This window comes from Furipterus horrens, unplaced genomic scaffold (genome assembly GCF_987537825.1).
Source record: "Furipterus horrens unplaced genomic scaffold, mFurHor1.1.pri manual_scaffold_15, whole genome shotgun sequence".
Lineage (NCBI taxonomy): Eukaryota > Metazoa > Chordata > Mammalia > Chiroptera > Furipteridae > Furipterus > Furipterus horrens.
The window spans coordinates 15652594-15677998 of NW_028327185.1; the positions used below are offsets into that span (position 1 = coordinate 15652594).

Below are 25405 nucleotides of genomic sequence, written 5' to 3' on the forward strand. Positions count from 1 at the left end.
TCCGCTGGCGATGCCTGGCGTGCGCGCCGCCCCGCCCCGCCGCGCCACTGCTGTCGGGCGGAAGAAGCGCGGGGGCCGGTCCCACGTGGTGGGGCCACACGGGAGCCCCGGCTAGTCCCCTCCTTGCTCTGTCCTTGCCCGGGGACCCCATCCTGGCCGGGCTTGGAGCGGAGCTCCCTAACGTGGGAACTGCGCTCCGTCCTCGCCTGCTGTCGCTACCGGCGGCGGGGCCAGAGGTGAGCTCCTTACCTGGGGACCGCCTGTTGGTTGGTCCCTCCCCGGGTCGGCCTGGAGGTGAGCACCTAATTTGGGGGCGACCCTCCGCCCCCGTCGGCGGCCCCTACCCAGAGTGGACCCCGAGGTGAGCTCGCTACCTGGGGGCGACCCTCCTCCCGGGACCCCATCCTTCCCGGAGCTCTGTTCCACGCGAGAACCCTCTGGGCTCGCTCCTTCCGCTAGAGTCGGAGTGTAGCCGCTCACGAGCAGCCTTTGCCTGAGAAGTAACGGGGCTTTGCTGTCCGCCTGGTGCTGTTCACACCCCTTGCTAAGCCCGCTGGAGGGCACCCAGAGCCGAACGAGGGTAGACGCCGGGAGGGTGCCTGGTGCGTCTTTGTAGCCAATTCTGCAAATACTTATTAGGTGCTTTCTAGCTTTGGTGATAGCTACAGACATATTGAACTTAGAAATTAAGTAACCAGATGTTAGGCAGCGGACATTTTGACAAAACAGGAAAATGACAGCGTTTGACGGTTCCTGTTCTTTGTAGTTAAGTGTAGAAAGATAGGAAACTCAACGTAAGTGTCCTTCACCCGGTGTTTCTCATCCCCCGTATTCTGAAGACAGGTCTGTAGGATTTCAGGCCCCATAGATTTTTTAAAAAGTGCAAGTGATCCATCTGAAAAGTTTTTAGGTTTGACACTTTTCATATTAGAATCATAGAACTACGATTTTTTTTTGTATTTCCCTTATTTTGTTTTTTATTTACGATAATTTTATTTCAGTATTAAGTATCATGAAAATTTTTATCTTTTGGAAAACTGACATGTGTACTTTCATGTAATGAAAATGGCTTAACCGGATATGTGTCTCCTTTTTACTATGAATTTTAGGAAACTCAGAGCTACATTAGCCTCAGTGATATAGAATCACAGGTGGTCATATGTTTGCTTTCCTTCTTGGTTCTTGGTTTTATTGTATCTTAACGGTATATTTTGCAGAGTCTTTTTGGAAGCAGTGTGTCTTTGTACATTTATACATTAACAAAGTTATAGTGGGAAGTTACTGATGCAACCGAAATAACAGTACTCCCATTGAGACTGGGTGTGCACGACTACATTTCCTTTGCACTTGGAGGAATATTACTTTCTCTAAATACTGCTTATTTAGCTCTTTGAGCTACTTCATGGAGCTGTTTCAATATGTAATACATAGTATATTTTAGGAGATTTGTGTAGAAACTTAACCTTTTCAACCTAAAACCATGTATGAATGAATCTTCTCTTACGAGCAATATGAACACTTCCCAGTTGAATTCATGCAACTCACCTTTGAGGATGTGAAGCTTGATCACAGCAGGAATACTCGTTCTTATGTGTGTGATCCATCTTCTGCCTGCTTTTGTATGAATTTTTCCCAGAATATTCTTGAGCCGTAGCAACTTATGTATACAGTAGTCCCTCTCTATATCGCAGTTCACTTATCGCGGCCTCACTGAATCGCGGGATTTAAAAAAAAATTATATTTAATTATTTGTCGTGGATTTTTCGCTACATCGTGGGATTTTGCAGTACTGTACAGTAAATACTAAAATAAGTGTAAGGTTCCTACTTCGCAGATTTTCAACTGTCATGGAGGGGTCTAGAACATAATACCCGCGATAAGTGAGGGATAACTGTAGACTTATGCCCAGCAATTCTGTTGATGTGTTTTAATCATTAAAGGAATATATATATATATATATATATATATGTAAAACATATATTAGGCAATAAGATATGTAATGTTCATTTTCTGTTGCCTGTTGAGTTTGACCTTAATATAATTTTTCCATTGTTTTATATTGTAGATAAAGTGTAGCAATGGCTGCTGTTTATTCTGGCATTTCCCGTAAGCTTAAAAGCAAGACAACTTCCTGGGAAGAGAAACTAAAGCTAGCTCACTTTGCTTGGATTTCCCACCAGTGCGTTCTTCCAAATAAAGAACAAGTAAGTTTAATGTGAAACTTACACTTTTATAACCTAATACAACTACCATTGTGTAGTTGACATTTAGTTAAAATTTTAAAAGATTAGAAAAAAGGTTGGGGAAAGATACATGGTTGGGAGTTAAAGTCATGTTTGAAAACAAGTAATGTCAGGTGTTTCATTAACAAAGGTTTTCTGTTGCAGAACCTCGTTAAGCATCTCTTATAATCCAAATTAAGTATAGACATCAGTGAACAGGTTGGGAATTAGGTTATAGGAGTTTGATTCTGAGTGTGTTGGTGGCTCCATTTGTTTGTAAACCCAGGTGATGCTCCACAAGGTTGGGAAGTAGAGAAGCTTTAGTATTTACATTAAGCCATTCTAGAAATGGATTAGGGACCAAGAAAGACATTGCTCTTTGCGAACATTTGTCAATCTTATTTGGTTAAGTGTATTTAGATGAGCTCATGAAATTGGGTTCATGTACACCTATATGCTAGTATTAAAGAAGACAGCACAAAAGGTGTTAAAAATGAATTGCATTTGTTAAAATGATGATGAGGTACAGTATGTAGAACACTAGCATATTTAGTAGTTTCTAAAACTGGTTGTACCTGACATTCTTGACAGCTTGACAGTCACCTGGCAGGTGCTGCACGTGATGAGATGAAAGGGGAAGTTATGGCAGGCATTTTAAGATTTTTACTTTTCAATTACAGTTGACATTCAATATTATTTTTTTATATTAGTTTCCGGTGTACATCCTAGTGATTAGACGATCATATAATTTGCAAAGTGATCCCCCTGATATTTCAAGTATCCATCTGGCACCATACATAGTTATTATAATATTATTGACTATATTTTCTATGCTGTAGTTTATATCCCGTGACTATTCTGTAACTGCCAATTTGCTTAATCCCTTCACCTTTTTCACCCCAGCTACCCAACCTCTTCCCCTCTCCCCTCTGGCAACCATCAGTTTGTTCTCTGTTATCTATGAGTCTGTTTCTTCATTTATTTTGTCCTTTAGCTTCTGCATATACGTGAGATCATACGGTATTTGTCTTTCCCTGTCTGACTTACTTCACTTAGCATAATGCCCTCTAGGTCTGTATGTGCTGTTGCAAATGGTAAGATTTCATTCTTTTTTATGGTCATAGCAAGCAATTTGATCAAGATTGCTACACCCCTTATCCTGAGAAGTTTTTTCCTTTTAGCATCTGTCGCTGTTCATACTGTTATTGACAGTTCTGGTATTGTGAGCTGAGGCCTCACCACCTTTTCTCGCATTTATGAATAAGGAAACATGTCACAATAATGGAAATTATATATATCAGACACTTCTTTTCATAAAGCACTGTGCATTATTTTACAGAAGATTTTCCCTGTCTTCTAGATGAGGTAAATGGATTTTGAGGTTAAGCTACAGGTAGGTAACATAGGAAGCCAGAATACAAACTCCTGTCTTTTAACTCTGCAGTTTTGCTTCATTTTGTTGCCGTTTTGAGCAATTGTTGTGTCTCTTAACTTTTGAACTTTAGTATAGCTATATAGAGACATTAGAAGAAACTGTCAGAGTTTTACTTGAAACTTTTAATTGGCCTCAGATGAAAACAAAATTGTTTTTATTCTGTTTCTATTCTTTACTAATAAACACTTCAAGACAACAAAACATTTATGAAATATAGTATTACCAAAGGTGAGTTTTAAAGGAGAGTTTTTAGCCTAGCAGTTGGATTTGGTTGTACATGAAATATCTCTAAATGTCCAGTGTTTTTATTTATTGGTAAATAAATTCATTTGTTTTCAGAGTCTGTTTCTTCTAAATTTAGGTGTTACTTGATTGGGCAAGACAGTCATTAGTTGCATTTTATAAGAAAAAACTTGAATTGAAGGAAGACATTGTTGAAAGGCTTTGGATCTATATAGATAACATTCTGCATAGCAAAAAATTACAGAACCTCCTCAAGAATGGAAAGACAGTTAACCTTCAGGTTTCCCTAATCAAGGTAATAGTTTCTTGTGTTGTCCTGTATGTGTTACATGTATCTCTGTTGATTTCCTGTCAATGCTGGTGGCGTATTTGTTTTAGGATTAATTATGTGAAGATGGAGGAAATATTAAGGTAGGGAAGAAGGAAATAATATTAGAATTATAATAATGATTGGTATTCATTGACTGAGTATTTTATATTCTGCACTGTGCTAAGTACTTTGTTATTTAATATTCAAGACAAGCTTAGAACTTTTTCATGAAATGGTTGTGGATTTCCTTTTTAATTGGAAAAGAGAGTGAGAAAGTGATGCTAATTTGTGATCCCCCACCATTCTGTTGGACTGAAGGGAGATCAAAGGCCAAAATATAGATAGGAATTTCCTCTGATCCTTGACTCAAAGTGACTTGAAGTCTCAGGTCAGAATTATGAACTTCATTGTCAAAACTGAGTATTTGGAAATACTCTGAGAATAGCTGGTGACAATGAAAAACACTAATGATGATCACTGAGCCTCATAGAGGTTCAGTAACTTACTGAGAGCCACACAGCTGGTGAGTGGTGCAGACTGCCTGGTCACAGAGCCTGTGCGCTTCACCCCCACACTGCCTCGCCCACGCCTGTGCAGGAAGAAAGAGAAAACCAGCAAACTCTGGGAACAGAAGAATTAAATAGCTGGGCTGCCTGATGATTTATAGGCTTTAGTGGTTCTTGAAATTATGTTCTACATTGTATGCCACTTCTTAGAATAACAGACTGGTGACCACTGACGTGGATTATTCTGAATGGTCTTTGGGGAGACTGGGAAGAAAATCTTACGACATCTCTATATGTTATAACAAAGTCATAGTAAAATTTATGTGTGCTTTATAATTACATAAAATATTAATTCTGTAGTACATGCATTTATTGTATAAATAAATTACACTTATTTGGGTATAAATGTGGGAAGAGTGTTGCAGATGAGTTGTGTGATCAGAAGTATTTAGAGATCACTGTAGCAGTGCATTGACATTTAAATATCTGGCGTTTTTGTTTCAGCTTTTCCAGAGCCAGCAGTTCCTTGAATGGAGATAATCATACCTGTCATTGGGCTACTGATAACTTAGCACCTAGAATAAATTTGATTCCCAGATGCTGTAAGGCTGGGAGCCAGTCACTTAGCTTATGAGTGAATTTTGGAATCTGCCCAGCCCTCATAATTTCTGTTGTTTGTGGATTTCAGAAATTTGGAGGCAGTATACTATGGGTTTGCTGCATAATATATAGTAACTGAAAACATTAGCTTTCCTGTTTTAAGAGTGCTTTTTGCTTTTGCTTTAAAAACGAAAGTAGTATAATCAATTACAAAAATGTAATTTTGACTAACCGAAGGCCATTGTCCATGGACCTGTGGTACCTAAGCTGAATTGCAGGTTTAGAATCTTTAAAGTTGAAGCCTTACAAAACCCAGCTCTTTAAAAAAGGTTAGCAGATTTACAAAGGTACCGTTCTGATCCCTTTTCTGAATTTATATCAGTAGGAGAAGGATGTGTGAAGGAATTAAAAAAGATTCAAGCTCACTTAGATATGGTAATCTGGCATTTTTATCAAGATGGGGGCACGGGGTGAGCTGACTGATTCTGTTGTATTTTTTGTGTGTATGTGAGGGTTTAGGGTCAGTAATGACTTTTCTTTCTTTCTCAATGTTCAGATCATAAACGAGAGAATAGCCGAGTTCTCACTTTCGGGATCCCAGAGAAACATCTGTGCTGTGCTCAGCTGCTGCCAGGGCATCCTCTCGACCCCTGCCCTCGCCGTCATCTACACGGCCAGACAGGAACTGATAGTGGCCTTGCTGAGCCAGCTGTGCTGGGCCGCTTGTCGGCAGCCAGAAGGAGCCGTGGTTGCCCTGCTGTTCGAGGTCATTCATCTGGCCCTGGGCCATTACCTCTCGATCCAGCAGCAGCAGGCTAACCCCAGGCGTGCCTTCGGAGAGGTGACTGGGCACCTGCTCCAGCCCTGCCTGGTCCTGAGGCAGCTACTCTCGGGGGGCACGTGGACACAGGCTGGCCAGGGCCCGCTGCGGCCGGCGCTGAGCCGGGACCTTCGGAGTCAGATCGAGGCCGTGCTTCGAGGTGGAGCTTTCCAGCTCGAGCTGCTCTCGTCCTACAAAGAGGAGCTCTTGGACCAGCAGCAGGGAGACACGAAGATGGGGGCCATGAAGAACCTTCTGGCTCCCATGGACACTGTGATCGCCAGGCTGGTAGATGCCAGCTACTGCGAGTCGTCCCTTCATGCTGCGGTTGTGGCCAACTCGGTGGCCTTGCTGTACAAGCTCTTCCTAGATTCTTACTTCAAGGAGGGGAATCAGCTTCTCTGCTTCCAGGTGCTTCCCAGGCTGTTTGGCTGCTTGCGGATTTCACAGCTGCAGGGGGGGCAGCCATCAGCCCTGTCCACGGCAGACTGGACCACAGAGCTCCTGGTCGTAGAGCAACTGCTGAACTCAGTGGCGAGCAACAACATCTACAATATCGCGGCCGATAGGATCCGGCACGGAGAGGCTCAGTTCCACTTCTACCGCCGTGTGGCCGAGCTGCTGATAAACCACTCGCAGGCGACCGTGCCGGCCTGGTTCCGCTGCCTCAGGGTTCTGATATCCCTGAATCATTTGGTCCTGGAGCCAGATCTGGATGACTTGCTGGCTTCAGCTTGGATCGATGCGGATGTAACAGAGTTTCGAACCAAAAAGGCCCAGGAGGCCCTTATTCAAACACTCTTCCAGACATATGTTAAGCTCCGACAAGCGCCGCGGCTGTTTGAGGAGATTTTGGGGGTGATGTGTCGTCCGGCTGCCGAGGCGCTGAGGCAGCCAGTGCTGGCCGCGGGCCCCTCCTCAGTGCTCCGTGAGTGCCTCCTGGAGTTGCCTCCAAGTCAGATCTTGGACACCTGGTCCCTGGTGCTGGAGAAGTTCCAGTCTTTGGTCTTGCCTTATCTGCGGGATGATGCCGACATGGCCTTCAAGTCGCTGTCCCTGAGCTCACTGCTGCACTGCATCATGTTCAATATGAGGAGCCTGGACAACGGCACCCCCCTGCCTGTCATCAGACGGACTCAGGGCGCCATGGAGAGGATGCTCCGGGAGCTTGTGAGGCCCCTGCTGGACCTCCTCCTGGAGCCCGCAGGCCCGGAGCTGGAGCTGTGGCTGCAGAAGGTCAGTGACTCGGCGCTGCTGCTCTCCCACACCTGGGCTCAGGTGGACACCACGCTCAGTTTAAACTGTAGCCAGTACCACGCTGTGTCTGGGGCCCTTTCCGGCGTTACTCCGGAGACCGCAGACCTCCCTCCGTTGCTCCCGGGTGTGGAAACACGCCATTGGAAGAAGATAGAAAAGATCACAGCTCAGTTTGACTCGATCGGTCGGTACTGCTTAGAACAGCTCTACTTGCAGAAAATGAAAAGGACTTTGATGCAGACTAGTTTCCAGTCTGAAGAAGCCCTCCGTTCTTTGAGGGATGATGCTGCCTACATCCTTGCTTCTGGCAGAGAGAGCTTGACTCGGGGATTGACAGCTTCCTGGGATGGCCAGGTTGGAACTGTGAATGCAGTCACATACCCCATAGCTCACTGGCACTTGATTGTGTCGAATGTCACAATCTTAACATCCTCCCTTTGTCTAGATGATGTCAGGTACCTGGCCAGTGTCCTCCTGGGAACTTTGCCAATGAGCAAAGTCCAGGAAGGCTCAGCAGATGAAGAGCCAAATATCACACTTGCAAAAATATCCGAGGCCATGTTCCACAGCCCTCTCTTTCCAGAAATGCAGTCCCTGTACTCGGCTTTCCTAATGGGCCTCACTGAGAGGTGTGCCCGCGTCCTGCGCTCTGGTGCCCGGAGAGCCCCGCGTCTTCTCAGTCAGCAGCTGTCCTGGCTTTTTGAAAAGGACCCCGTGGGTGTAGCTCATTGGGAAACAAGATTTGCCAAAGTTGGACCTGAAGGTGCAGGATCAAGAGGAGAAATTGCCCAAAACTTACTATCCTTGGTCAAGAGTGACTTCCCCATTCAGCTGGAGGAAGGGCAACTAGAGAGCATCCTGGGGCTCCTGGAAGTTGTTTCTGCTCTGCAGCTGGACAGCCTTGCGCCTCCCTGTCACGTACACTATTTCCTTCTGTTACTGTCCACGGCCATGGCCAGGCTGGGAAGCTCTTGCTCCTCCTTGCAGACCCTTACCTTTTTGATGACTTGCTACCGGCTTCTTGGTTACCTGCAAAGAGGGAAAAGTGCCCATTCAGTGCTCAAGATCATGTATGCCAGTGATATTTTTGAAATCGTACTGACCTCATTGTTCAAAGCCAGTAGTGGGCTTCTTATTGATAGGGATGACCCCTCTTGGTTGGAATTCCTCCAAGTAGTGGGGACATTCTTAGAACAGCTCATGCAGATGCTTGTCCAGATGAAGCTCAGCTTGGTGCTCAATTTTGGGAAAATCATTGCATTCCTCTCCAGGTACAAGGTGTCCACTGAAGCAACTTCAGGCAAACAGTTGAAAAACCAGGATCCTCTGGGCCGGCAGCTCCTTCTGGTGTCTTTAACCAAGGTGTGCCAAGTTCTGGGGCCTTTCGTCAGAGAGCGGAGGCAGCAGCCCGAGGGCCTGGAAACACTGCCAGGGTTGCTGCAGCAGGCGGTGCTCCAGATGGGCGCCACGCTCCGGCTCTGTGCGCCGCACGGGGCCCAGGGCCTGCACTCCGCCTTCCTCTGCTCTGTCTGCTCGCTCCTGGAAGCGGACGCGGGCACGCACTCCAGGCCCAGTGGGACAGAGGTGTCGCCAGTGACAGACAGCCTGCTGCCCTCCCGCCCGGCCCTCTACCAGAGTGTTTACTCACAAGTCCTGTCCGAGTTGCCGGCCCTGGCAGGGAACCCGCAGTCCTTCCAGGCAGCGGTGCGGTTCTTAACTCTCTTCTCTTCAGCCCCAGAACTGCATCCCAAGAAGACTTCTGTTTTTACCTCCATGTTTCAGTCCATGAGAAAAGTTCTCACAGGTAAGATGTGTTCCCTCGAGCTAATTCTGTGCTCTAGAGCTTTTGGTAAAAGCTGGCAAAAAGGCCCTCGAGGCGAGTTGCTGTCCGTCCCCTTTTAGGAGCAGGTGTTCATTTCAAAGGTACAACAGGTGAGCGGGGAGAAAATCTCCCTTCCAGGCCCCTTCCCCCACGTTCCTGTCCAGTCCTTGTATTCTCTGCACGGATTAGCCCTCGCCGTCACAGTTTCCCTGTGTTTGACAACACAGTGGCCTTCTAGGTATGGGGTTTAGTATCGTAGTTTTTCACTGATTTTGGAGAAAGGCCTAGTTTTTAGTTTTCAGATCTGCGCTTCTCTTTCCCAGCTTTTATCTCTCCTGGCCATGGATGGTCAACAGAGAAAATTTCATTCTTATGAGTAGGCTCTTTATCTCGGAGCCTCCAACAATGGACTCCATAAATATATAATATCTGCCAACTACTGGAAAGTGACAATGACTTAATTTAGGGGGAGCCTCATAAAATTCCTTGGGGGCAGGACTGCACCCCCTAGGTTTCAGCGTAGTACTGGCCCTCATCGTCACCGTGGGTGCTAATTAGCTTAGACTGGCGTCATGTTTTAGTGGGATATCACAGGACCGCTCCGCCAGCCAGCGTCTTCATGCACGAGGATTCCCTGTGCTGGTCCCAGGTCAGAGGTTAATGGGCCAGGTTTTAGTCCATGTATCATATACCACAGCTGGCGTGGGTTGGGTTTCTTTTTGTTTTGGTTGTTACTGGGGCTGAGGTTAGGGTGAATCTTTGGAGGTGAGGTTGGTCAGCCAAGCCTGACCCTCAGAACCTGTGCCAGCCTCTGTTTCCCGGTGGTGAAGCCGTGGGTAAGGAGGAGCCCCAGATGCACTCAGATATGAACGTGTGGAAGGGCCTTGTGGGGGGAGCAAAGCCTCCGGGGCCAGCACCAGGCTGGGGTGTTGAGGCCTGCGTACCGCCACCGTCTCCCTCTCAGCAGCCTTCCTGTCTGCCGTGACTGGGGGTGGCCTGGAAGGCTTCGGGGTAACACGGCCTGTCTTACGCTGCCCGCGACTCTTCGGGAATGGTGCTCGCCTTCTTGACAGAGGCTCAGATGCAGTCTTGTTAACACCCAATGAACGACCTGAGAAGAGGCAGCCGGTGGCCTGATGCTCTGGCCCCACGCCCCCTGTGGAGCAGAGTGCTGTGTCCTGTAACCCTGCAGCCTCGTGAGGCCAGGGGTCTCTCAGCACTGACTGTGTGTCCCTGGACTGTGTACCTCTGACCTCAGGGACGGAGCTTCGTTCAGGGCGGTCTGAAGGCAAAGCCTGCTGCTCCACGGCCCCCAGCTACAAGCCAGGCCTCACGCCTGAGCTGCTAGGCCCCGTGTGGAGGAGGAACCAGAGTGGTGAGGTCTGGAAGAAGTGCCAGCCGAGGAGGAGCCGTGGTCTTGGGTGGGAGAGGGAGTGGTAAGGTGCCTGTGAGGGGCTGAAGGGTGGCCACCTGTGTCCTCGGGTGATTCTGCTGTTTCACTCATGAAATCGACAGAATAGACTACCTTAATTCAATTACAAAAGCCGTGCCTGTTAAAACTGCTTCATATACACATGGAACTATATCCTGTTTGGAGGTGAAGTATTGTTTTTTTTAATTGTTTATTTTATTTTTAGAGAGAGGGGAAAGGAGAAAGAGAGGGAGAGAAACATCACTGTGTGGTTGCCTCTCACTCACGCCCCCAACTGGGGACCTGACGTGCAACCTAGTCATGTGCCCTGACTGGCAATCGAACCAGCGACACTTGGCTTGCAGGCCGATGCTCAATCCACTGAGCCACAGCAGCCAGGGCGAAGTATTGGTTTTGACCAAGTCAACAGACACACACGCTGTAGGGACGAGGGGACGATGACATGCTGTGACATGAGCTGGCCTGCGGGGCCAGAGGTGGGGGGGCTGCACACAGGCACAGTGTTTGTCGGCCGTGGTCCTGGGAGGCGAGGCAGGCCAGGGGAGGTGGGTGGGGGGGCGGGGGGTGCCAACACCGAGCCTTCTGTGTGGTCGACATCGCGGGGCCGGCCGCGGCCGTGGGTGCTGCTGCATCCATTTCACTGGTGAGGGGCTGAGGCTCAGGGAGGCCACGAGTCTCAGCTGTTACAGCTTGTTGGAGACTGGCATGGCCCTTCTGCCCTCAGTGCTGTCTGTCATAAGTAGAGACCGGGACATAGGAAGGTCCCCTGGACATGGTTAGGATGGAGCCCACATGGCGACACTCGGGCCTATAAGTGGCAAAGGGCAGGAATCTGGCCGTTGAAACGTGGCTGGAAAGAGAAGCTGGGGTCAGAGGGCAAAGGGCCGTGAGTGTGCTAACTTTGTGGTTGGTTCTGGAACTGCGGGCCCAGGGACCCAGGGACAGTTAGGAGGCTATCCTGCTTTGAGTAAGTGACACCTGGGGGACTATAACAGGTCGCCCTCAACAGTTTAGGGTTTTTTTCATCTCTTCAACATGCCCATCTGTTTGAAAGTACGAGCCCACCCCTGAGACACTGCTGGTTTTATAAAAGAATTCAAGGACAGCAGAAAAAACGGGAAAGGGAGCAGCAGTCCCATGCCTCCCACGGTCCAGAGCGAAGCCCTCTGAGCGGTGCCCTTGTCCCCTCGGGCTCCTGTCTGCACCATGTGCGGAAGGAGCCGTGAACGCGGGTACACTGCCTGGGGAGCGTGGCTATGCCCCTGGCACGGTGGAGTTAGTGGCCGTCTGCTGTCTCGTCCCATGGCCGCTCAGCTTTATTTCACCTCTGATGTCTGTCACATCGTAACAGTTTTGATTTCTTTTCCATGCAGATCCTGCAGTTCCAGTCCAGGTGATTCAGGATATTGAGCCTCACCTGGGAGCCTTGCTCACCCACATGTTAGAGGTGGGGACAACAGAGGACTTCAGGGTGATGATGCAGGAGGTTCTCCAAGGACTGGATGTCAGGAACGTGTGGAAAGCAGACCAGCCGGTGGGTCGCTCCTTCCTCGCTCGCCTGGCAGGCGCGGGAAGGACAGTAGCTCCGAGGGGAAAATGGAAGATGCCGTTGTCGCCCCTGTAACCAAACAGAAACCGATAGAGACTCTGGGCAGAGGGGGACTTTATAGAGGGAGCTCAGGCTCCTGGAGGCCTTGTGTTTCCAAGGGGAACATTTTCAAATTACAACTAGGCTCTTATTACGTGAAATACTAAATATTACATACTCAAAATAGACGCATGAAAAAAAGTTAAACTCTGCTCATCCTTTGCTTAAGACCTCTCCCATCATACTTTTTTGAAAATTTTTACTTGATTTGGTCAACAGCCTGGATCCCATTTGAGAATCACTTAGGCTAGCAAGCTGCCCGTCAGTCCCTTGCACCTCTGCTCACTTGGGCGTTGCTAACCAAGCCCGGCACTGCACTTGGCCTTGGTACTTCGGAGAGCCTCTGCATGGAGCCCACACAGCAACATTCGGTCCTGTGAATGGCCCTGAGCTCCGGACTGCTCACACGTTCTTTCTTGCACGGGAGGAAGAGGGCCACAGAGCTGTCATGGCACCAGGATCATAGGCCAGGTTTTCTGGTGCTGAACTTCCTCTGCCTTACAAGTGGCTTCTTGACTCCTGGTTGTAATCAGCACAGGGGTGGGGTTTGATTTGGGTGGGAGGGGAGCTGGAGAGGGTCCTTTAGGTTAGAATGGGGCAGTGGAGAGGACTCATACGTGAGTTTGAGGCCCAGGCTGGACCAGGCCAGTGTCTCTGCCGCCCACAGCGCTGGCCCATCTCGAGCAGGTTTCGCTGTGGGTGTCTGCAGCAGGGTTGGACCCTGGCTCTGAGAAGGCTTCTGGGCTTCCCTCCAGCAAGCCAAGGAAGAACAAGCCACACGTTTCTACTCAAACCAGTCGGATATAGTCAGAGAAGGTTCATGGAGGTGGCAGTGAGACTTGGGCCCAGCATTTAGAGACTCCTGGGGAGGATTTGGGTGGGGTGGCCCAGAGTGAGGGGGCAGTGCCATGAAGGCAAGGAGGAGGGTGGGGTGGGCACAGCACAGTGAGCAGAGGACGTGTGTGCGAAAGTGGACGGGCAAGGGATGGGCCCACGGGCAGGTCTCGGAGCACAGGCCCATGCGCAGGCCCGCCTGTGGTGGAGGAGAGTGTGGAGTCAGGGGAGCCAGGGAAGGAGGGTGGAAGCAGAGGGCAGGAGCCAGAATGTGTGGGTTGTGGGCTTGCAGTGTGAGGGGAGGACAAGGAGCTGATAAGAGACTGAAGTTGGTGGCCTGAAGTGCCCAGCACCGGGGCAGGTGCACCCAGTGAAGGTAGTTTCCTTCCCACGAAAAGCTCCTTTCTTGTTGTTTAAAACCATCACCTGTAATAGCAGCACCTGATCCGGTTGTTTTACTTTGTCTACGTTACCTTCTGGCCCCCCGTTTTATGCATAAGCATTGATAGTTCTTGCGTAGGTAAGCTGCAGCTAGCCTCCTCTCTCAACACTGTCTCCTGAGATGGGGTCTCCGTGTAGATCGCTGTCCCATTTGTGGCCATTCATTTCACTGTCCTGACACCTTCATGTGCTTGGTGGCGAGCGAGGCTGTCGAAAGCCTTCAATTTTGCCCCAGTTCTGCTCCTCTCACTCGTTTATTCCCTGTTTGGTGATGGGGGAGCATCACACTCAGGACCTGACCCAGCCTGGCCACGCCCATGCCCCTGACACCTGGGTTCTGTTTTTTTTTTGTTATTATTTTAATTTTTTTATCCTCACCAAGGACACTTCATTGATTTTAGAGAGGGTCGGGATGGGGAGAGAGTGAGAAAGAAACATTGATGTGAGCGAGAATCATCTTTGTTTGCTTTCTCGTATGCACCCCAACTGGGGATCGAACCTGCAACCTAGGTATGTCCCCTGACTGGGAATTGAGCCTACCATCTGGTAGGGACGATGCTCCAACCAACTGAGCCACACCAGCCAGGGGTGACAGCTGGGTTCTAATAGGCTCTGCTCTGTGACTTCGGTACCAGTGACTGGCTTCTTCCTAAGAGAGAGCTGACTATTTCTGCTAAGTTTTGTCCCTTTTTCCTTAGGCCATTTTGTCATCTGTGACATTGATCAAGTTGCTGCTGAACTGCCCATTCAGTGGAGAGAAAGCAAGTCTGTTCTGGCGTGCATGCCCCCAGATAATCACGGCTCTGACTGTGAGTATGGCACCTGACTCCCCTCTTCCCGTCCAGATGGAGGCGGTGTTTGCTTCTGCCATTCTCTGGTTTTATGCAGAGTGATCCAGGGGCTGCGTCCTGAAGTTGGCTGTCAGCCAAGGGCAAGTCTGTCCGTAGGTGTCCTGTCGTTGCCTGTCTGTACTACACATAGGGTCATCGTAGAAGATGTGGCGCACAGGGGGTATGTAGGGCTGTTGAGCATTAGGAAGCATTCGCTTTTGGTTTTTTACTGGGTGACAGTGTTGGTTTTAATGGCATTAACATCCAGGAGGTGTCCCGTCAGTTCTGGCTGGTAACTTTGTCCAGACGTGAGAAGCTCCTGCCTCGCTGGCCGGGCTGTTACTCTCCAGACAGGCAGCATCAGAAGGAATGTGGTGACAGAGGAGGCTGCTGCGGAGGCCTGCTTAAATTAGATGAGATGAGAAGGCATCCTGGAGCTTTCTTTGTCCCCGCAACATTTTGTGGTCAGTTTAGTACATTCATTTATTCTGGGTGTGTGTGTGTGTGAAGTCTGATACATTGAGAAAAAATATGACTTTATAGAATGATATAGTAATGTTGCAGACAGATTATTGTTATAAGTCCACCCAAACGTTATGTATTGGCCCCTGGTGACAGGACTTTCTGTTTCACTAGAACAAAAGCCGACTTGAGACTGGGACTCAGTGTTTCTGTTCTCTGAAGAGTCTGGTATCAGTATTTTACTTCAGTTCAAAAGGTCAGCATCCATTTTACCATTGTTATCAGCTCTAATGCTAGCTAGTGCTGAAAGAATTGCCCTGGGTTAGCATATTCTCAGGGTGCAGGGTCTAAAGCTCTTTCTTAAAAAAAAAAAAAGTTTATTAATATTAGAGAGGAAAGCAGGTGGAGAGAGAAAAAGAGGAACATCAACGTGAGAGAAACATTGATCGTTTGCCTCCCATACATGCCCCAACCAGGGATCAAACACGCAACCTAGGCATGTGCCCTGACTGGGAATCAAACCTGCAGCCTTTTGGTGTACAAGACGACGCTCTAACCAACTGAGCCACCCAGCCATGGTGTGACTTATTCTTCTCTCTTGTTTTTCTGTCTTGTTGCTTAGTTGTTTTCCTGGGAATCTGCTTTAGTAGACAAATCCTGTCTCTTCCTGTGTGTGGGCTGGGGGGCGGGGGGCACAGGAGGAGGTGTGTGTGTGTGTATGTGTGTGTGTGCGCACGCGGGGGGAGGGGATGGGTAGAGTAGGAGAAGGGGGCCCACTAGAGGGGCCTCGTGGCTCATGGTCAGTGTTGGCTGTGTGCGTGCTTGGTCTGCGCTGATATAAATACCAGGCTAGAAACGGCTTAGATAAATCTAAATGGGCTCGCACGGAGTCAGCACAGCCAGAGCACCCAGAAAAAGATGAGCATTGTGAGAGACGGGCCTCAGGAGCTCTCAGCAGAGGTGCTGGTTACAGGTGGCTATGTAGGAGGGTGGGGGTCGCAGGTGAGTGCTCCCAGGCTACGTAGGGAAGGCTTTGCCACCCAGATCTGGAGCCTGTTCTCTCTGTGATCTAGGACAATAGCTGAACATCTTCAACTAGAGCTGATTGTTAAGAAATGTAACAAATGAAGTTTGATTACAGACATGTAGAACTAATGCTCTTTTTAGAAAAATATTGTTCTGTTGCGTCTGATATGACGTTTTCTTGTTCTGAGAAATTAGATGAATCAACTCCCTGATGAGAAATTACTTCTCACGGTAGATGAATCCCACAAAAAGTGTGGCCCAAAACAGCCAAGTCCATGGTCACCCTGAGGGATAGGACACTGGCCTCCTTGTCACCTCAGCCTCCCCACCGACCACATCAGTGTATGTGGGAGTTTGGACGTTCTTACCTCTGTCACTTCAGTTCTTACCTCTGTTGGCTTCAGCTTTTGTCATTTCTTTTGAGAATCACCTTCATTTTCTTTCCTTGACTCCTTCCTGGCCTGTAGCTGCAAAACCGAGAGGCGTGCCAGGAGCAGCCGGCGGCCCTGGCGGTGGTGGAGCCCATCTTGGACGCGCTGGCCGCCCTGCTGCGGCATGGGGAGGAGGCCATCCGCAACCCGCACCACGTCAGCCTGGCCTTCAGCATCCTGCTCACGGTCCCCTTGGAGCACCTGCAGCCCACGGAGTACGGGAGCATCTTCCCGAGGGTGCACAACGTGCTCTTCTCCATCCTGCAATGCCACCCGAAGGTGAGGGGGAGGCGCGCCAGGGTGCCAGGCAGCTGGTCCGTTGTGTGCAGGGTAATTTTGCCTTCAGGAAAGCAGTAGTAAAATGTCACTGTTGCAAGATAATAAAAATAACGATTTGCTAAGTAAACAATTGGCTGCAGTCATTGCCAGGGCCAGAGTGGCTTCTCAGGCACAAGAATGCTTGACCTTCCCACTGGGCCCTTTGGGTGAGTTTATCTTTGTTCGATATGACACTTGGAACGGTGTACGAGCTATTTAAGGAAACTCATTAGGAATTACTCTTTCTGTAGATCATGTATTTAAATGGCACTCACTGGCTTAGCTTTGTTCTTGGGTTTGTAATTCAGAAGGATCTAGAGAGCGAGGTATCCTAAGTTCCAGTGTTTAGCATGCTGCCTTTTAAATTAAACTGACACTGGAAACAAGTGCCTTATAGAACAGATTTTAGTTCGGCCAATATTTATGTTTTTGTTTTTTAAAGATTTTATTTTTTATCTTTAGAGAGAGGGGAAGTGAGGGAGAAAGAGAGGGAGAGAAAACATCAATGTGTGGTTGCCTCTCGTGCGCCCCCAGCTGGGGACCTGGCCCGCAACCGAGGCTTGTGCCCTGACTGGGAATTGAACTGGTGACCCTTTGTTTCTCAGGCTGGTGCTCAATCCACTGAGCCACACCAGCCAGGGCCAGTGAACATTTATTGAATATTTGCTATGTGTCTCACTTCACCGCTACAGCAAATTTAAGTAGGTGGTAATCCCATTTTATTGATAAAGAAACAGAGTCTCAGAGTCGCTAAATAACTTGACCGATGTCATCAGCGAAGATTCAAGACTGGATTTCTCTGGCCAGTGTTCTTTTCACTGCGCCATCTCTGTACGTGGGGTGCATGGGATATGGAAGAGAGACCCGTATCCACAGGCACATTCACATAGTTTTGAGTCTTTTAATGTTCTGAGGTTAGAGACCTGCCAGCAGAGCAGTTTTGAAAACATTTATTCTCTGGCAAAGTAAGCACTCATGATACTGGGCCTCACTCCAATGCCTTCCTCATGTAACAGTTGCTTTTGGCCCTGTCTGTCTTGTCCACATCTTTGTTACTACATCTCTCTGCAGACTGTTAGAGTTCTATGTGACTGCACAATATAAATGCAGTAGCAATCAATTACAGACTGAAACTGCAGGCCTTGCAGAAGATTCAGGATTTTATGCAACTGATGAAAGTAATGTTGACTGTGTAAATCTGCAAGACCAGTAACAAACGACCGTTGAGCAGAAGTGGGCTGTTGAATGAGAGAATTGACGAGGATATTGATGTGGTATTGCAGTAGGGGATGATGTGACCAGTCACAGCTGCTCACCCACATCTAGCCCGTCAGGTAGAGAGCAGGATGAGGGGCCCCATGTGGTGCATGGTCAGGATCGGCAGTGCGCGTAGTGGGTCTGAGTCGATAAAAGCACCAGGCCAGGACCTGCTGAGGTGGGTCCGAAGGCGTCAGGCACCGGGCAGCGAGCCCGGGTGGAGCGCTCAGCTGAACGATCAGCAGCCGGTTCTCAGCATGTCACACGTTACAACTATTTCATTCTCACGACTGGTTTTTCTCACTTTGCAGATGTGGAAGCAGGCAGAGAAGGGTTGGGTCATCTGTCCAAGATCTCATGTTAAGCCAGGCTTGAACTCAGATAGTCTGGCCCTGGATTTGTGCACTTTTAATTATATGATAGCAGAGGATTAACAGATTTCTTGGAAGATCTGATGAATGTCTGGAATACTTTTGCAAAAATGACCTTTTTCTGAACACATTGCAGAAGCCGATCATTTGACGAAAAGAATGTGATGTTATGTTACCAAGAATTAGGTTGGATAAAGTATATGAAAGAGAAGAATTCCGGCACTGGCTTTACTGTTCGTTCGTTCTAAGAATTAGAGCAGTGCTGTCCGGGAGACGTTTCAGTGCTGGGAGGAACGCTCTGGATTTGCACTGTCCAGCTGGTAACCGCTGGCCACACGTGTCTTGACCAGTTGAAATGTGCTCTAGGAGCTAGATGACTAGGAAGTGAATTTTAATTTTAACTCATAAGTAGCTACATGTATGTGGCTTGTTTGTGGCTGCTTCACTGGGCAGTATGCTGTTTTGATCATGATCTAAGGATGGTTGAGTATAAAAGAAGCATGTTTTATAATTTTTGTATCATTTCCCAAGATAAAGCCCCAGCCAGCCCTTTTCATTACTAAAACATGAGATGTTTTGATCCTTACTTTAAATGGGTTTGCTTTATGTAATCTTTTTTCTAGTACCAGTTATATTTAAATACATTGGCTGTTGTTTCTTATATTATTTATCTCTACCCATTTCCAGAATACACTAGTAATAGCTTACAGTCGAAGACACAGATTTAGCAAATTCTAAAGCAGGATTCCCACATTACATTCTTAACGTTATACAGCATGGAAGCCCTACCTCCGACCTTAAATGTGAAAGAGTCAGGTAAGGTGGGTGAGCGATTTCCCCAGAAAGTCCAGGGAAAAGGAGGTTGCCCCAACTGTTTTGAGCATCCTGATAGATGAGATTAAGAGGGAAATAAAGATGAGCTTCTTTAAAGAGAAATTGAAACAAACAGTTACCTACGTATTTTTATATCTCTTGTCTGTTATTGTTGCAGGTAATGCTGAAAGCCGTCCCTTCTTTCTTGAACTGTTTTAATAGGTTGGTGTTTTCAGTTATCCATGAAGGACGGCAGAAAGATAAAGGTAATGGAGTCACGGTGTCAGCTACACGATTTCAGATATGTTTGTCTTGCAGTGTCTCTGACCACATATATTACTGAGAGTAAAACCACCCAGTTGAGTTTAAGCAAGAGAAATATTCAGATCATCAAATGAATACTCAAAACAATTTTTTGAAAAATTTTAAACTGTCACAATTTTTTACTGTATCTAGAACAGTGAACGCATTTGATATTTTCTAATTGAAATAGTTATTTTTCCTGGGGGATAAAAGATCTAGAGTCAAGAAATACTTATTCTCATAAAAGGGGGATGTAAAAGTGACTACAATCCCATTCTCGGTCTTAAGGACTTCATATGTATATATATATATATACATATACATATTTTTTTTTTAAATATTTATTCTATTAGAGGGGAAGGGAGGGAGAATGAAAGGGAGAGAAACATCAATGTGTGGTTGCGCACCCACAACCGGGGACCTGGCCCACAACCCAGGCATGTGCCCTGACTGGAAATCGAACTGGCAACCCTTTGGTTCACAGGCCAGCACTCAATCCACTGAGCCACGCCAGCCAGGGCAGGGCTTCATATTTTAATGGGGACCTTACAAAGGAACGGGCAGTTGTGGAGCCATCTCACTCTATAAACGGGGTGAGTTCCTCCTGCTCCCTTCCCCCCATTCCAGCCCCGTCATAGCCAAGTCTTGTTTGTTTACCAGTGATGCAAGCTGCCATTGACAGTAGCATAAATTACATACATGGCTTGTTTTCCAGCCTTGGAGTTTGTTGATTTCATGCTAAATTTCTAATTCGTGGAAGAGTCTCATTAATTAAACATTTGCTTACAAAGTGAGACTGTGGCACTATTTCTAATTGGCATAGTGTGGACCAGCCTCACGCTGTCCGATGTGCTAAGCATGAGGATAGGGTGTGAGGGGAGCCCTGGCCTCAAAGGAGGGGCTTATAAGTCACCTCGGAGGGTGTCAGGGAAGACCGTGGGCTGGGGTTCGGGACTGACTAGGGATCCAGGAGTGGCACTCAGCTCCTCCCCCTGCCAGTGGGACTCAGTCTAATAGGGTCAGACGTGTAGATTTAAGCTGTAACTCCTTAAACCAGCTAACTTCTGTGGGAAGGGAAAAGATGTAGTTAACACTGCACTGTAATTCCCAAATTAATCTGCCTACCTGGGGGGTCAGTCTGGGATTACACGGGCAGGTATTTGGGTCTCTCTCATGCCTGGTGCAGAATAAGCCTCACTGTGATATTGTGAACATGTTTAGGAGCAGGATGGGAAGCAGGCTCCTGGGCCCACTCTGGCCTTGGGCAGCTGGTGGCAGCTGACCACAGGGCCGTGTCACGGCCTCTAAGGCCATGTCTGAGCTCTGTGGCTCGTGAGGGCCGTCTGGGCAGGAGGTGGGACATGGCAGTGCAGGGGAGGTCCTGGGGCCAGCCTCACCGGGCTGTGGAGCGGAGCCCTCGTCACGCGCTGGCACGGGGGTGGCCTGAGTGCCCTTGAATGTGTGTCCTTTGTTCCCAGTGAGCACAGGCGTACAGTGCTCCTGCTCGGCTGTGTGCTGCGTGGCCCTGCGGCCTCCGCGTGGGTGCGAGCCCAGGCGCCTCCAGTTGGCCAGGACTCGGCTCTCTGCCGTATCCGTGGCCTCACCGAGTGGAATTTTAATTACTGACTCCCTTTTGGTTGGCACCTGATGCCCTCTTTACTGACCACACATTAAATCTGGCATTCGCATTGTGAATTGCCTGCGTATGTGGAGCAATCTCAAAAGAGAGAAGGCAGGAATGCTGTATATTACACGTTCAAGTGCCCCACTAGAGTACATTGCCTGTTGAGAGAGCCAAGTGAATGTTAACAGTTTACAGGATTTCGTGAAATTTCATTGAACTAGAAAAATTGCAATTGCACATAGAGATGTTTGTATGCATGATCAAGGTCTTAAGAAAGACACCGTATGTTCTAAAAATCAGATTTACTAAGGCATAATATACGAGGAACAAAGAGCATGCATTTAAGGTATACAACTTAATGCAATTTCATAGGTAACTACATGCAGGAAACCACCACCACAATCAAAATACAGAACATGTGCATCATCCCCAGAAGAGTCCCTTTGCAGTCCATTCCCTGAGCCTGGCGCCAGCCCTAGGCGGCCCCTGATCTGTTTTCTGTCACTGTAGTCTGTTTGCATTTTCTAGAATTTTATACAAGTGAGCATATCGCTCTGGTGAATGGTGAAAGCCAGGGCGGGTTCTCTGGTCTGTGCAGGGGCTCCCCACGCAGGCTCTGTTGTGAAGGCCTGGGGGGCAGCTGTAACCTGGGCCGGGGGTGCCATTTCCGAATTCTCGATTTAGCTCCCTTGCTTGGTTTAAATTCTTGAGTGGGGTTTCTTAAGGGTCTGGATGGCCCTGGCACCTTAAGGTGGAAAGAAGTAGGGATCAGAAATAACTCTGGGAAGATAGTAATGATGATTGAGTCTTACATACGTATTTGCGTAAAAAAGAAAAATTCTACACTTTCTGAAGTGTAAGGAGGCAGCGACATAATTAGGCCATTTTATTTAAAATCATATGTTAGAAACCATTTCAGAGAGAATTTTCCATTTTTTTCTCCCATTTTAAGCCTGCCTTGTAGAAATCCATCTTGCCTTTAAATACAATAGCTATTCTTGATTTCATCCTAAAAAATCTTGATTAGTCTCAATAAACTCTTAATACAAACCATGTACTCTTGATTAGTGTAAGTGTTCTTCCCTTTGTTACGGAGATAAATATTTGGACACGTCCTCTCTCCCTCGTTCTGTGCGCAACATAAGCTAATTCAAGGGCGGGAAGAGTGGAGGCTCTGAGTAATTTGGGGCCACAGGAAGGGCATCACGTTGGAAGAATTAAAGCACATGGTCTGGAACTAACGGTTTGGAAACACTGCTTCTGTAGGGAGCACAGATGGCCTGCCGGTGGCCCTGGAGTGTGCCCGCCTGGTGGAGAGGATGTGCAGCCACGTCGCAGCTCAGGCCGAGGGCTTCACAGTGGTCGCCCCCTTCCTGGTGGCCCAGTACGTGACGGAGGTGCAGAAGGTAAGCTGGGCCGACGGCCTCCCACCAAGGGCTTCCGTGTGGGGTCCCTGTAGCAGGGCTTCCCAACCGAAATGGCAGGGGCCGTTTTGGGCCTGCTGCTCCTCTGTTGTGGCAGGGTGTCCTGCCCGTCCCCAGGTGTGGCGTAGAGCTGTCGGGGATGGGACAAAGTGACGTTCAGGGGGCTGTGGTGCTGTACATGGAAGACACTCAGTAACTGTTAGGTCTCCTTGCTCTAGTGCGAATCTTGGGGCCTGTTCTGGTTAGTTTCTTGAGTGGTCCCCAGGTTCAAGAACAAGAGTCTGTTTTATCTTTCATTTGTTTTTCAGTTTAGTAAAAAACAAAGTATTCCGTATGCATTAGAGGCTCCTAATGAGAGAGCCACACATCTTTCTAAACCAGAAAGACATTGCTGACATTCGTTATGGCTGGAGAGCAAGTACAGCTGAGGAAGCCCCTTTGCCCCTGTCCCCTGTGTTTCTGTGGAGTGGGGTGCTCGTTCAGTTCAAGCAGATGACCTGATAGGACCGTGTCTTTCAGCAGAGGCAGCGACTCTGCAGATCTTGCCCCCTCCATGCAGTAATGTGTCACAGTGGAGATGAGTAAAGGAATTATGGTCACTTTTCTCTTGTACCCATAGATCGGATTTACAGCTGTCCCTGTATGATGGCTTAGAGTATTAAAAGCTGCTCAGAGATGTTTCATTTATTGGCCAGTGATCTTCATGTTGTAGGACTTGACTTTTTTCTCTTACTTTACAATAAGTTGTCTGAAACTTAAAGATGTGATGGTCGTGTGGTTTTGGTGCCACTGGCCTCCTGTCGCCCACCAGAGCGCTCTGCTCTGCGCTGCACTAGTGAGGTCCCACCCGTGTAAAGGAACTGTTGTGGGCTTGGGTCCCGGCCTCAGTGTTCCCGCTGGGGAAGTCGTTTCACGCCTTTTTGCCTTTGGAAGTGGAGTTATTTGTTTAGTGTGTGATGATTGAATGAACAAATGAATGGTCACCTTAAAACGTGCTCACCCTGCCACTGGTGAGATTAAGGACTTCTTTTGTTTTTCATTTGTCCTTTTTGTTTTATTTTTTCTTTCCCTCCCCAATGCCTTACTGTGAAGTCACAGATATGGCAGTGCACCTTCCATCCTTGAGTGTTTTTACTTATCTAACAGTCCAATTTAAGGTGGTGGTCTGCCACACAGTTTTTGAACTGTCAGTTGAAAATGGTCATGACTTTGAAGAATAGTACCTTTTTAGTGGCCAACACAAATGGCCTCTTTAGCAATCTGCTGCCCAGTGGTTGCCTAGGTGACGCAGACTCCTCCCAGTTAATAAGCTCTGCCCCACTGGAAGCTGTGATTTGTAGATGACCTCTTGTAGGTCATCATGACATGAGTCAAGAATCAGCCACAAGCCAGGCCTCTCAGCTGGGACCTCTCGATTGCTTTTTGCTTTCAGCTTCTGGGCCATTCAGACTCTGCTCAGCGCCAGGTTCAGCTGAAACCTGAGTGGGGCCTGTCTCTGGGCCTGTTGTCTAGATACTAGTCTGAATCTCGGATCTGAAACTTTGTGCATGATATCTAATACGGCTGCATTGGGGCTGGACTGCCCACCCCCCCTGCTGTGCTCCAGATTTTAGTTAACCCAGAATTTCAGGAAAGAAATCGGTCCCTTTAGGCACAGGGACCAATCCAACCATTCTGGGGCAGTTAGCAACTTCGGGCCCGTTGTGCTATTATTGATGGAAATAAAGTTATCCATTAAGTGGTAATCAAATCACTTCTGATGCAGGGTGGAGTAAGGTGATCTAGTTGCTAATCACCTGTCAGTGATCTACTTGGAGAGTGTCAGAGCTGCCTGTTCACCTGTCTGTTCACCTGCCTGCCCTGCCCTGGGGGGAGGGGCCAGTCACAGTAGTAAACATTGCTTCTGGTTAATGTAGCTTCCAATGGGACTGACCATGTGGAAGAGTTTAACACCATGTGCAGGCGGCTCTTCCTATGATTTTTAAATGTAGAGTCCAATTTTTAAATGCCCCCGTTAAACACATAGATATCATGTTCGTCTTTTCAAAGCTGCCCCTGGGGTGTTTTATTCCAGGTCTCTGTTCACTTGAGTTGGCTTCTATGTCCCCAAAATATAAACTTTTAACATATGAATATTCAGTCATGTAAGTTGCATGCAACATGATATTTTAAAAGAAGCATCTTTTCTCAAGTTGGAGGCGGTTGTTGGAATTCCGTCAGGTCTCCTGTGGGCCCGGCCTCAGCCTGTTTGCTCTGACGGACGGTGTGTCCTTCCCCAGGTCACCCTGTCCCCGGCTGTGAAAGGGCCCCTGCAGGAGGGCATCTACCTCCTCCTGGACCTCTGCACCGAGTCGGACGTGCAGTTCCTGCGGGCCTCGCTGCCGCTGGGAGTGAGAGACGTCTTCAAGGAGCTGCACCACGACTACGTGAAGTACCACAAGGCGAAGCACGAGGGGGAGAGGCGGTACACGGTCTGAGGCTGTGCGGCAGGAGGCGGCGTCGGGTGTCCCACTCACAGTGGGGACGAGTGGAAACCCTCCTGGGACTGTTTAATGTACATATTGTATTTTACAGTCATGTTGTCAATGCGGAGTATTTTTTAACATATTTCTCTGTGTAGTAAGTATTGCAATAGAACCCTGAAAATAACATCTTAGAATGAGGTGCATTCAATAAAAAATGGCTGAGCCTCTCGTGGCCGTCCCAGAGGCAGTTCCGGCCTCATCCCCTCTCTCCTCGAGGACCTCTGTAGAACTGGTTCTTTTACTTCAGGCACATGGCTCTGTAATTAAGTCCCATTTAAATATCTTGGCCTTTTATCTTCCTCAAGTAACATGGGAAGTATTGTTGAAATGGCACTTTTTCTGAGTGCCTTCTGATGGAGCTGGGAAAGCTGGAGCTCCATGGCTCCGTGTGAGCGGAGGGGGCTGCTCTGGGCAGGGGAGCGGCCCCCGCTGGCAGGTGGGTGCCCGTCAG

At 48.2% G+C, this 25405-nt stretch overlaps 1 protein-coding gene across 1 annotated transcript; it reads left to right on the forward strand.

Annotated features, from left to right (window-relative positions):
* The first annotated feature begins 77 nt into the window (after positions 1–77).
* URB2 (URB2 ribosome biogenesis homolog) lies at positions 78–25167 on the forward strand. The gene is made up of 10 exons (XM_090263395.1): positions 78–361; positions 2066–2204; positions 4019–4195; positions 5873–9197; positions 12021–12181; positions 14269–14379; positions 16356–16598; positions 19257–19344; positions 22272–22411; positions 24709–25167. Exons 2-10 carry the CDS (start codon positions 2079–2081, stop codon positions 24904–24906), a joined length of 4569 nt encoding a protein of 1522 aa, XP_090119521.1. The 5' UTR covers positions 78–361; positions 2066–2078; the 3' UTR covers positions 24907–25167.
* Positions 25168–25405: the final 238 nt, after the last annotated feature.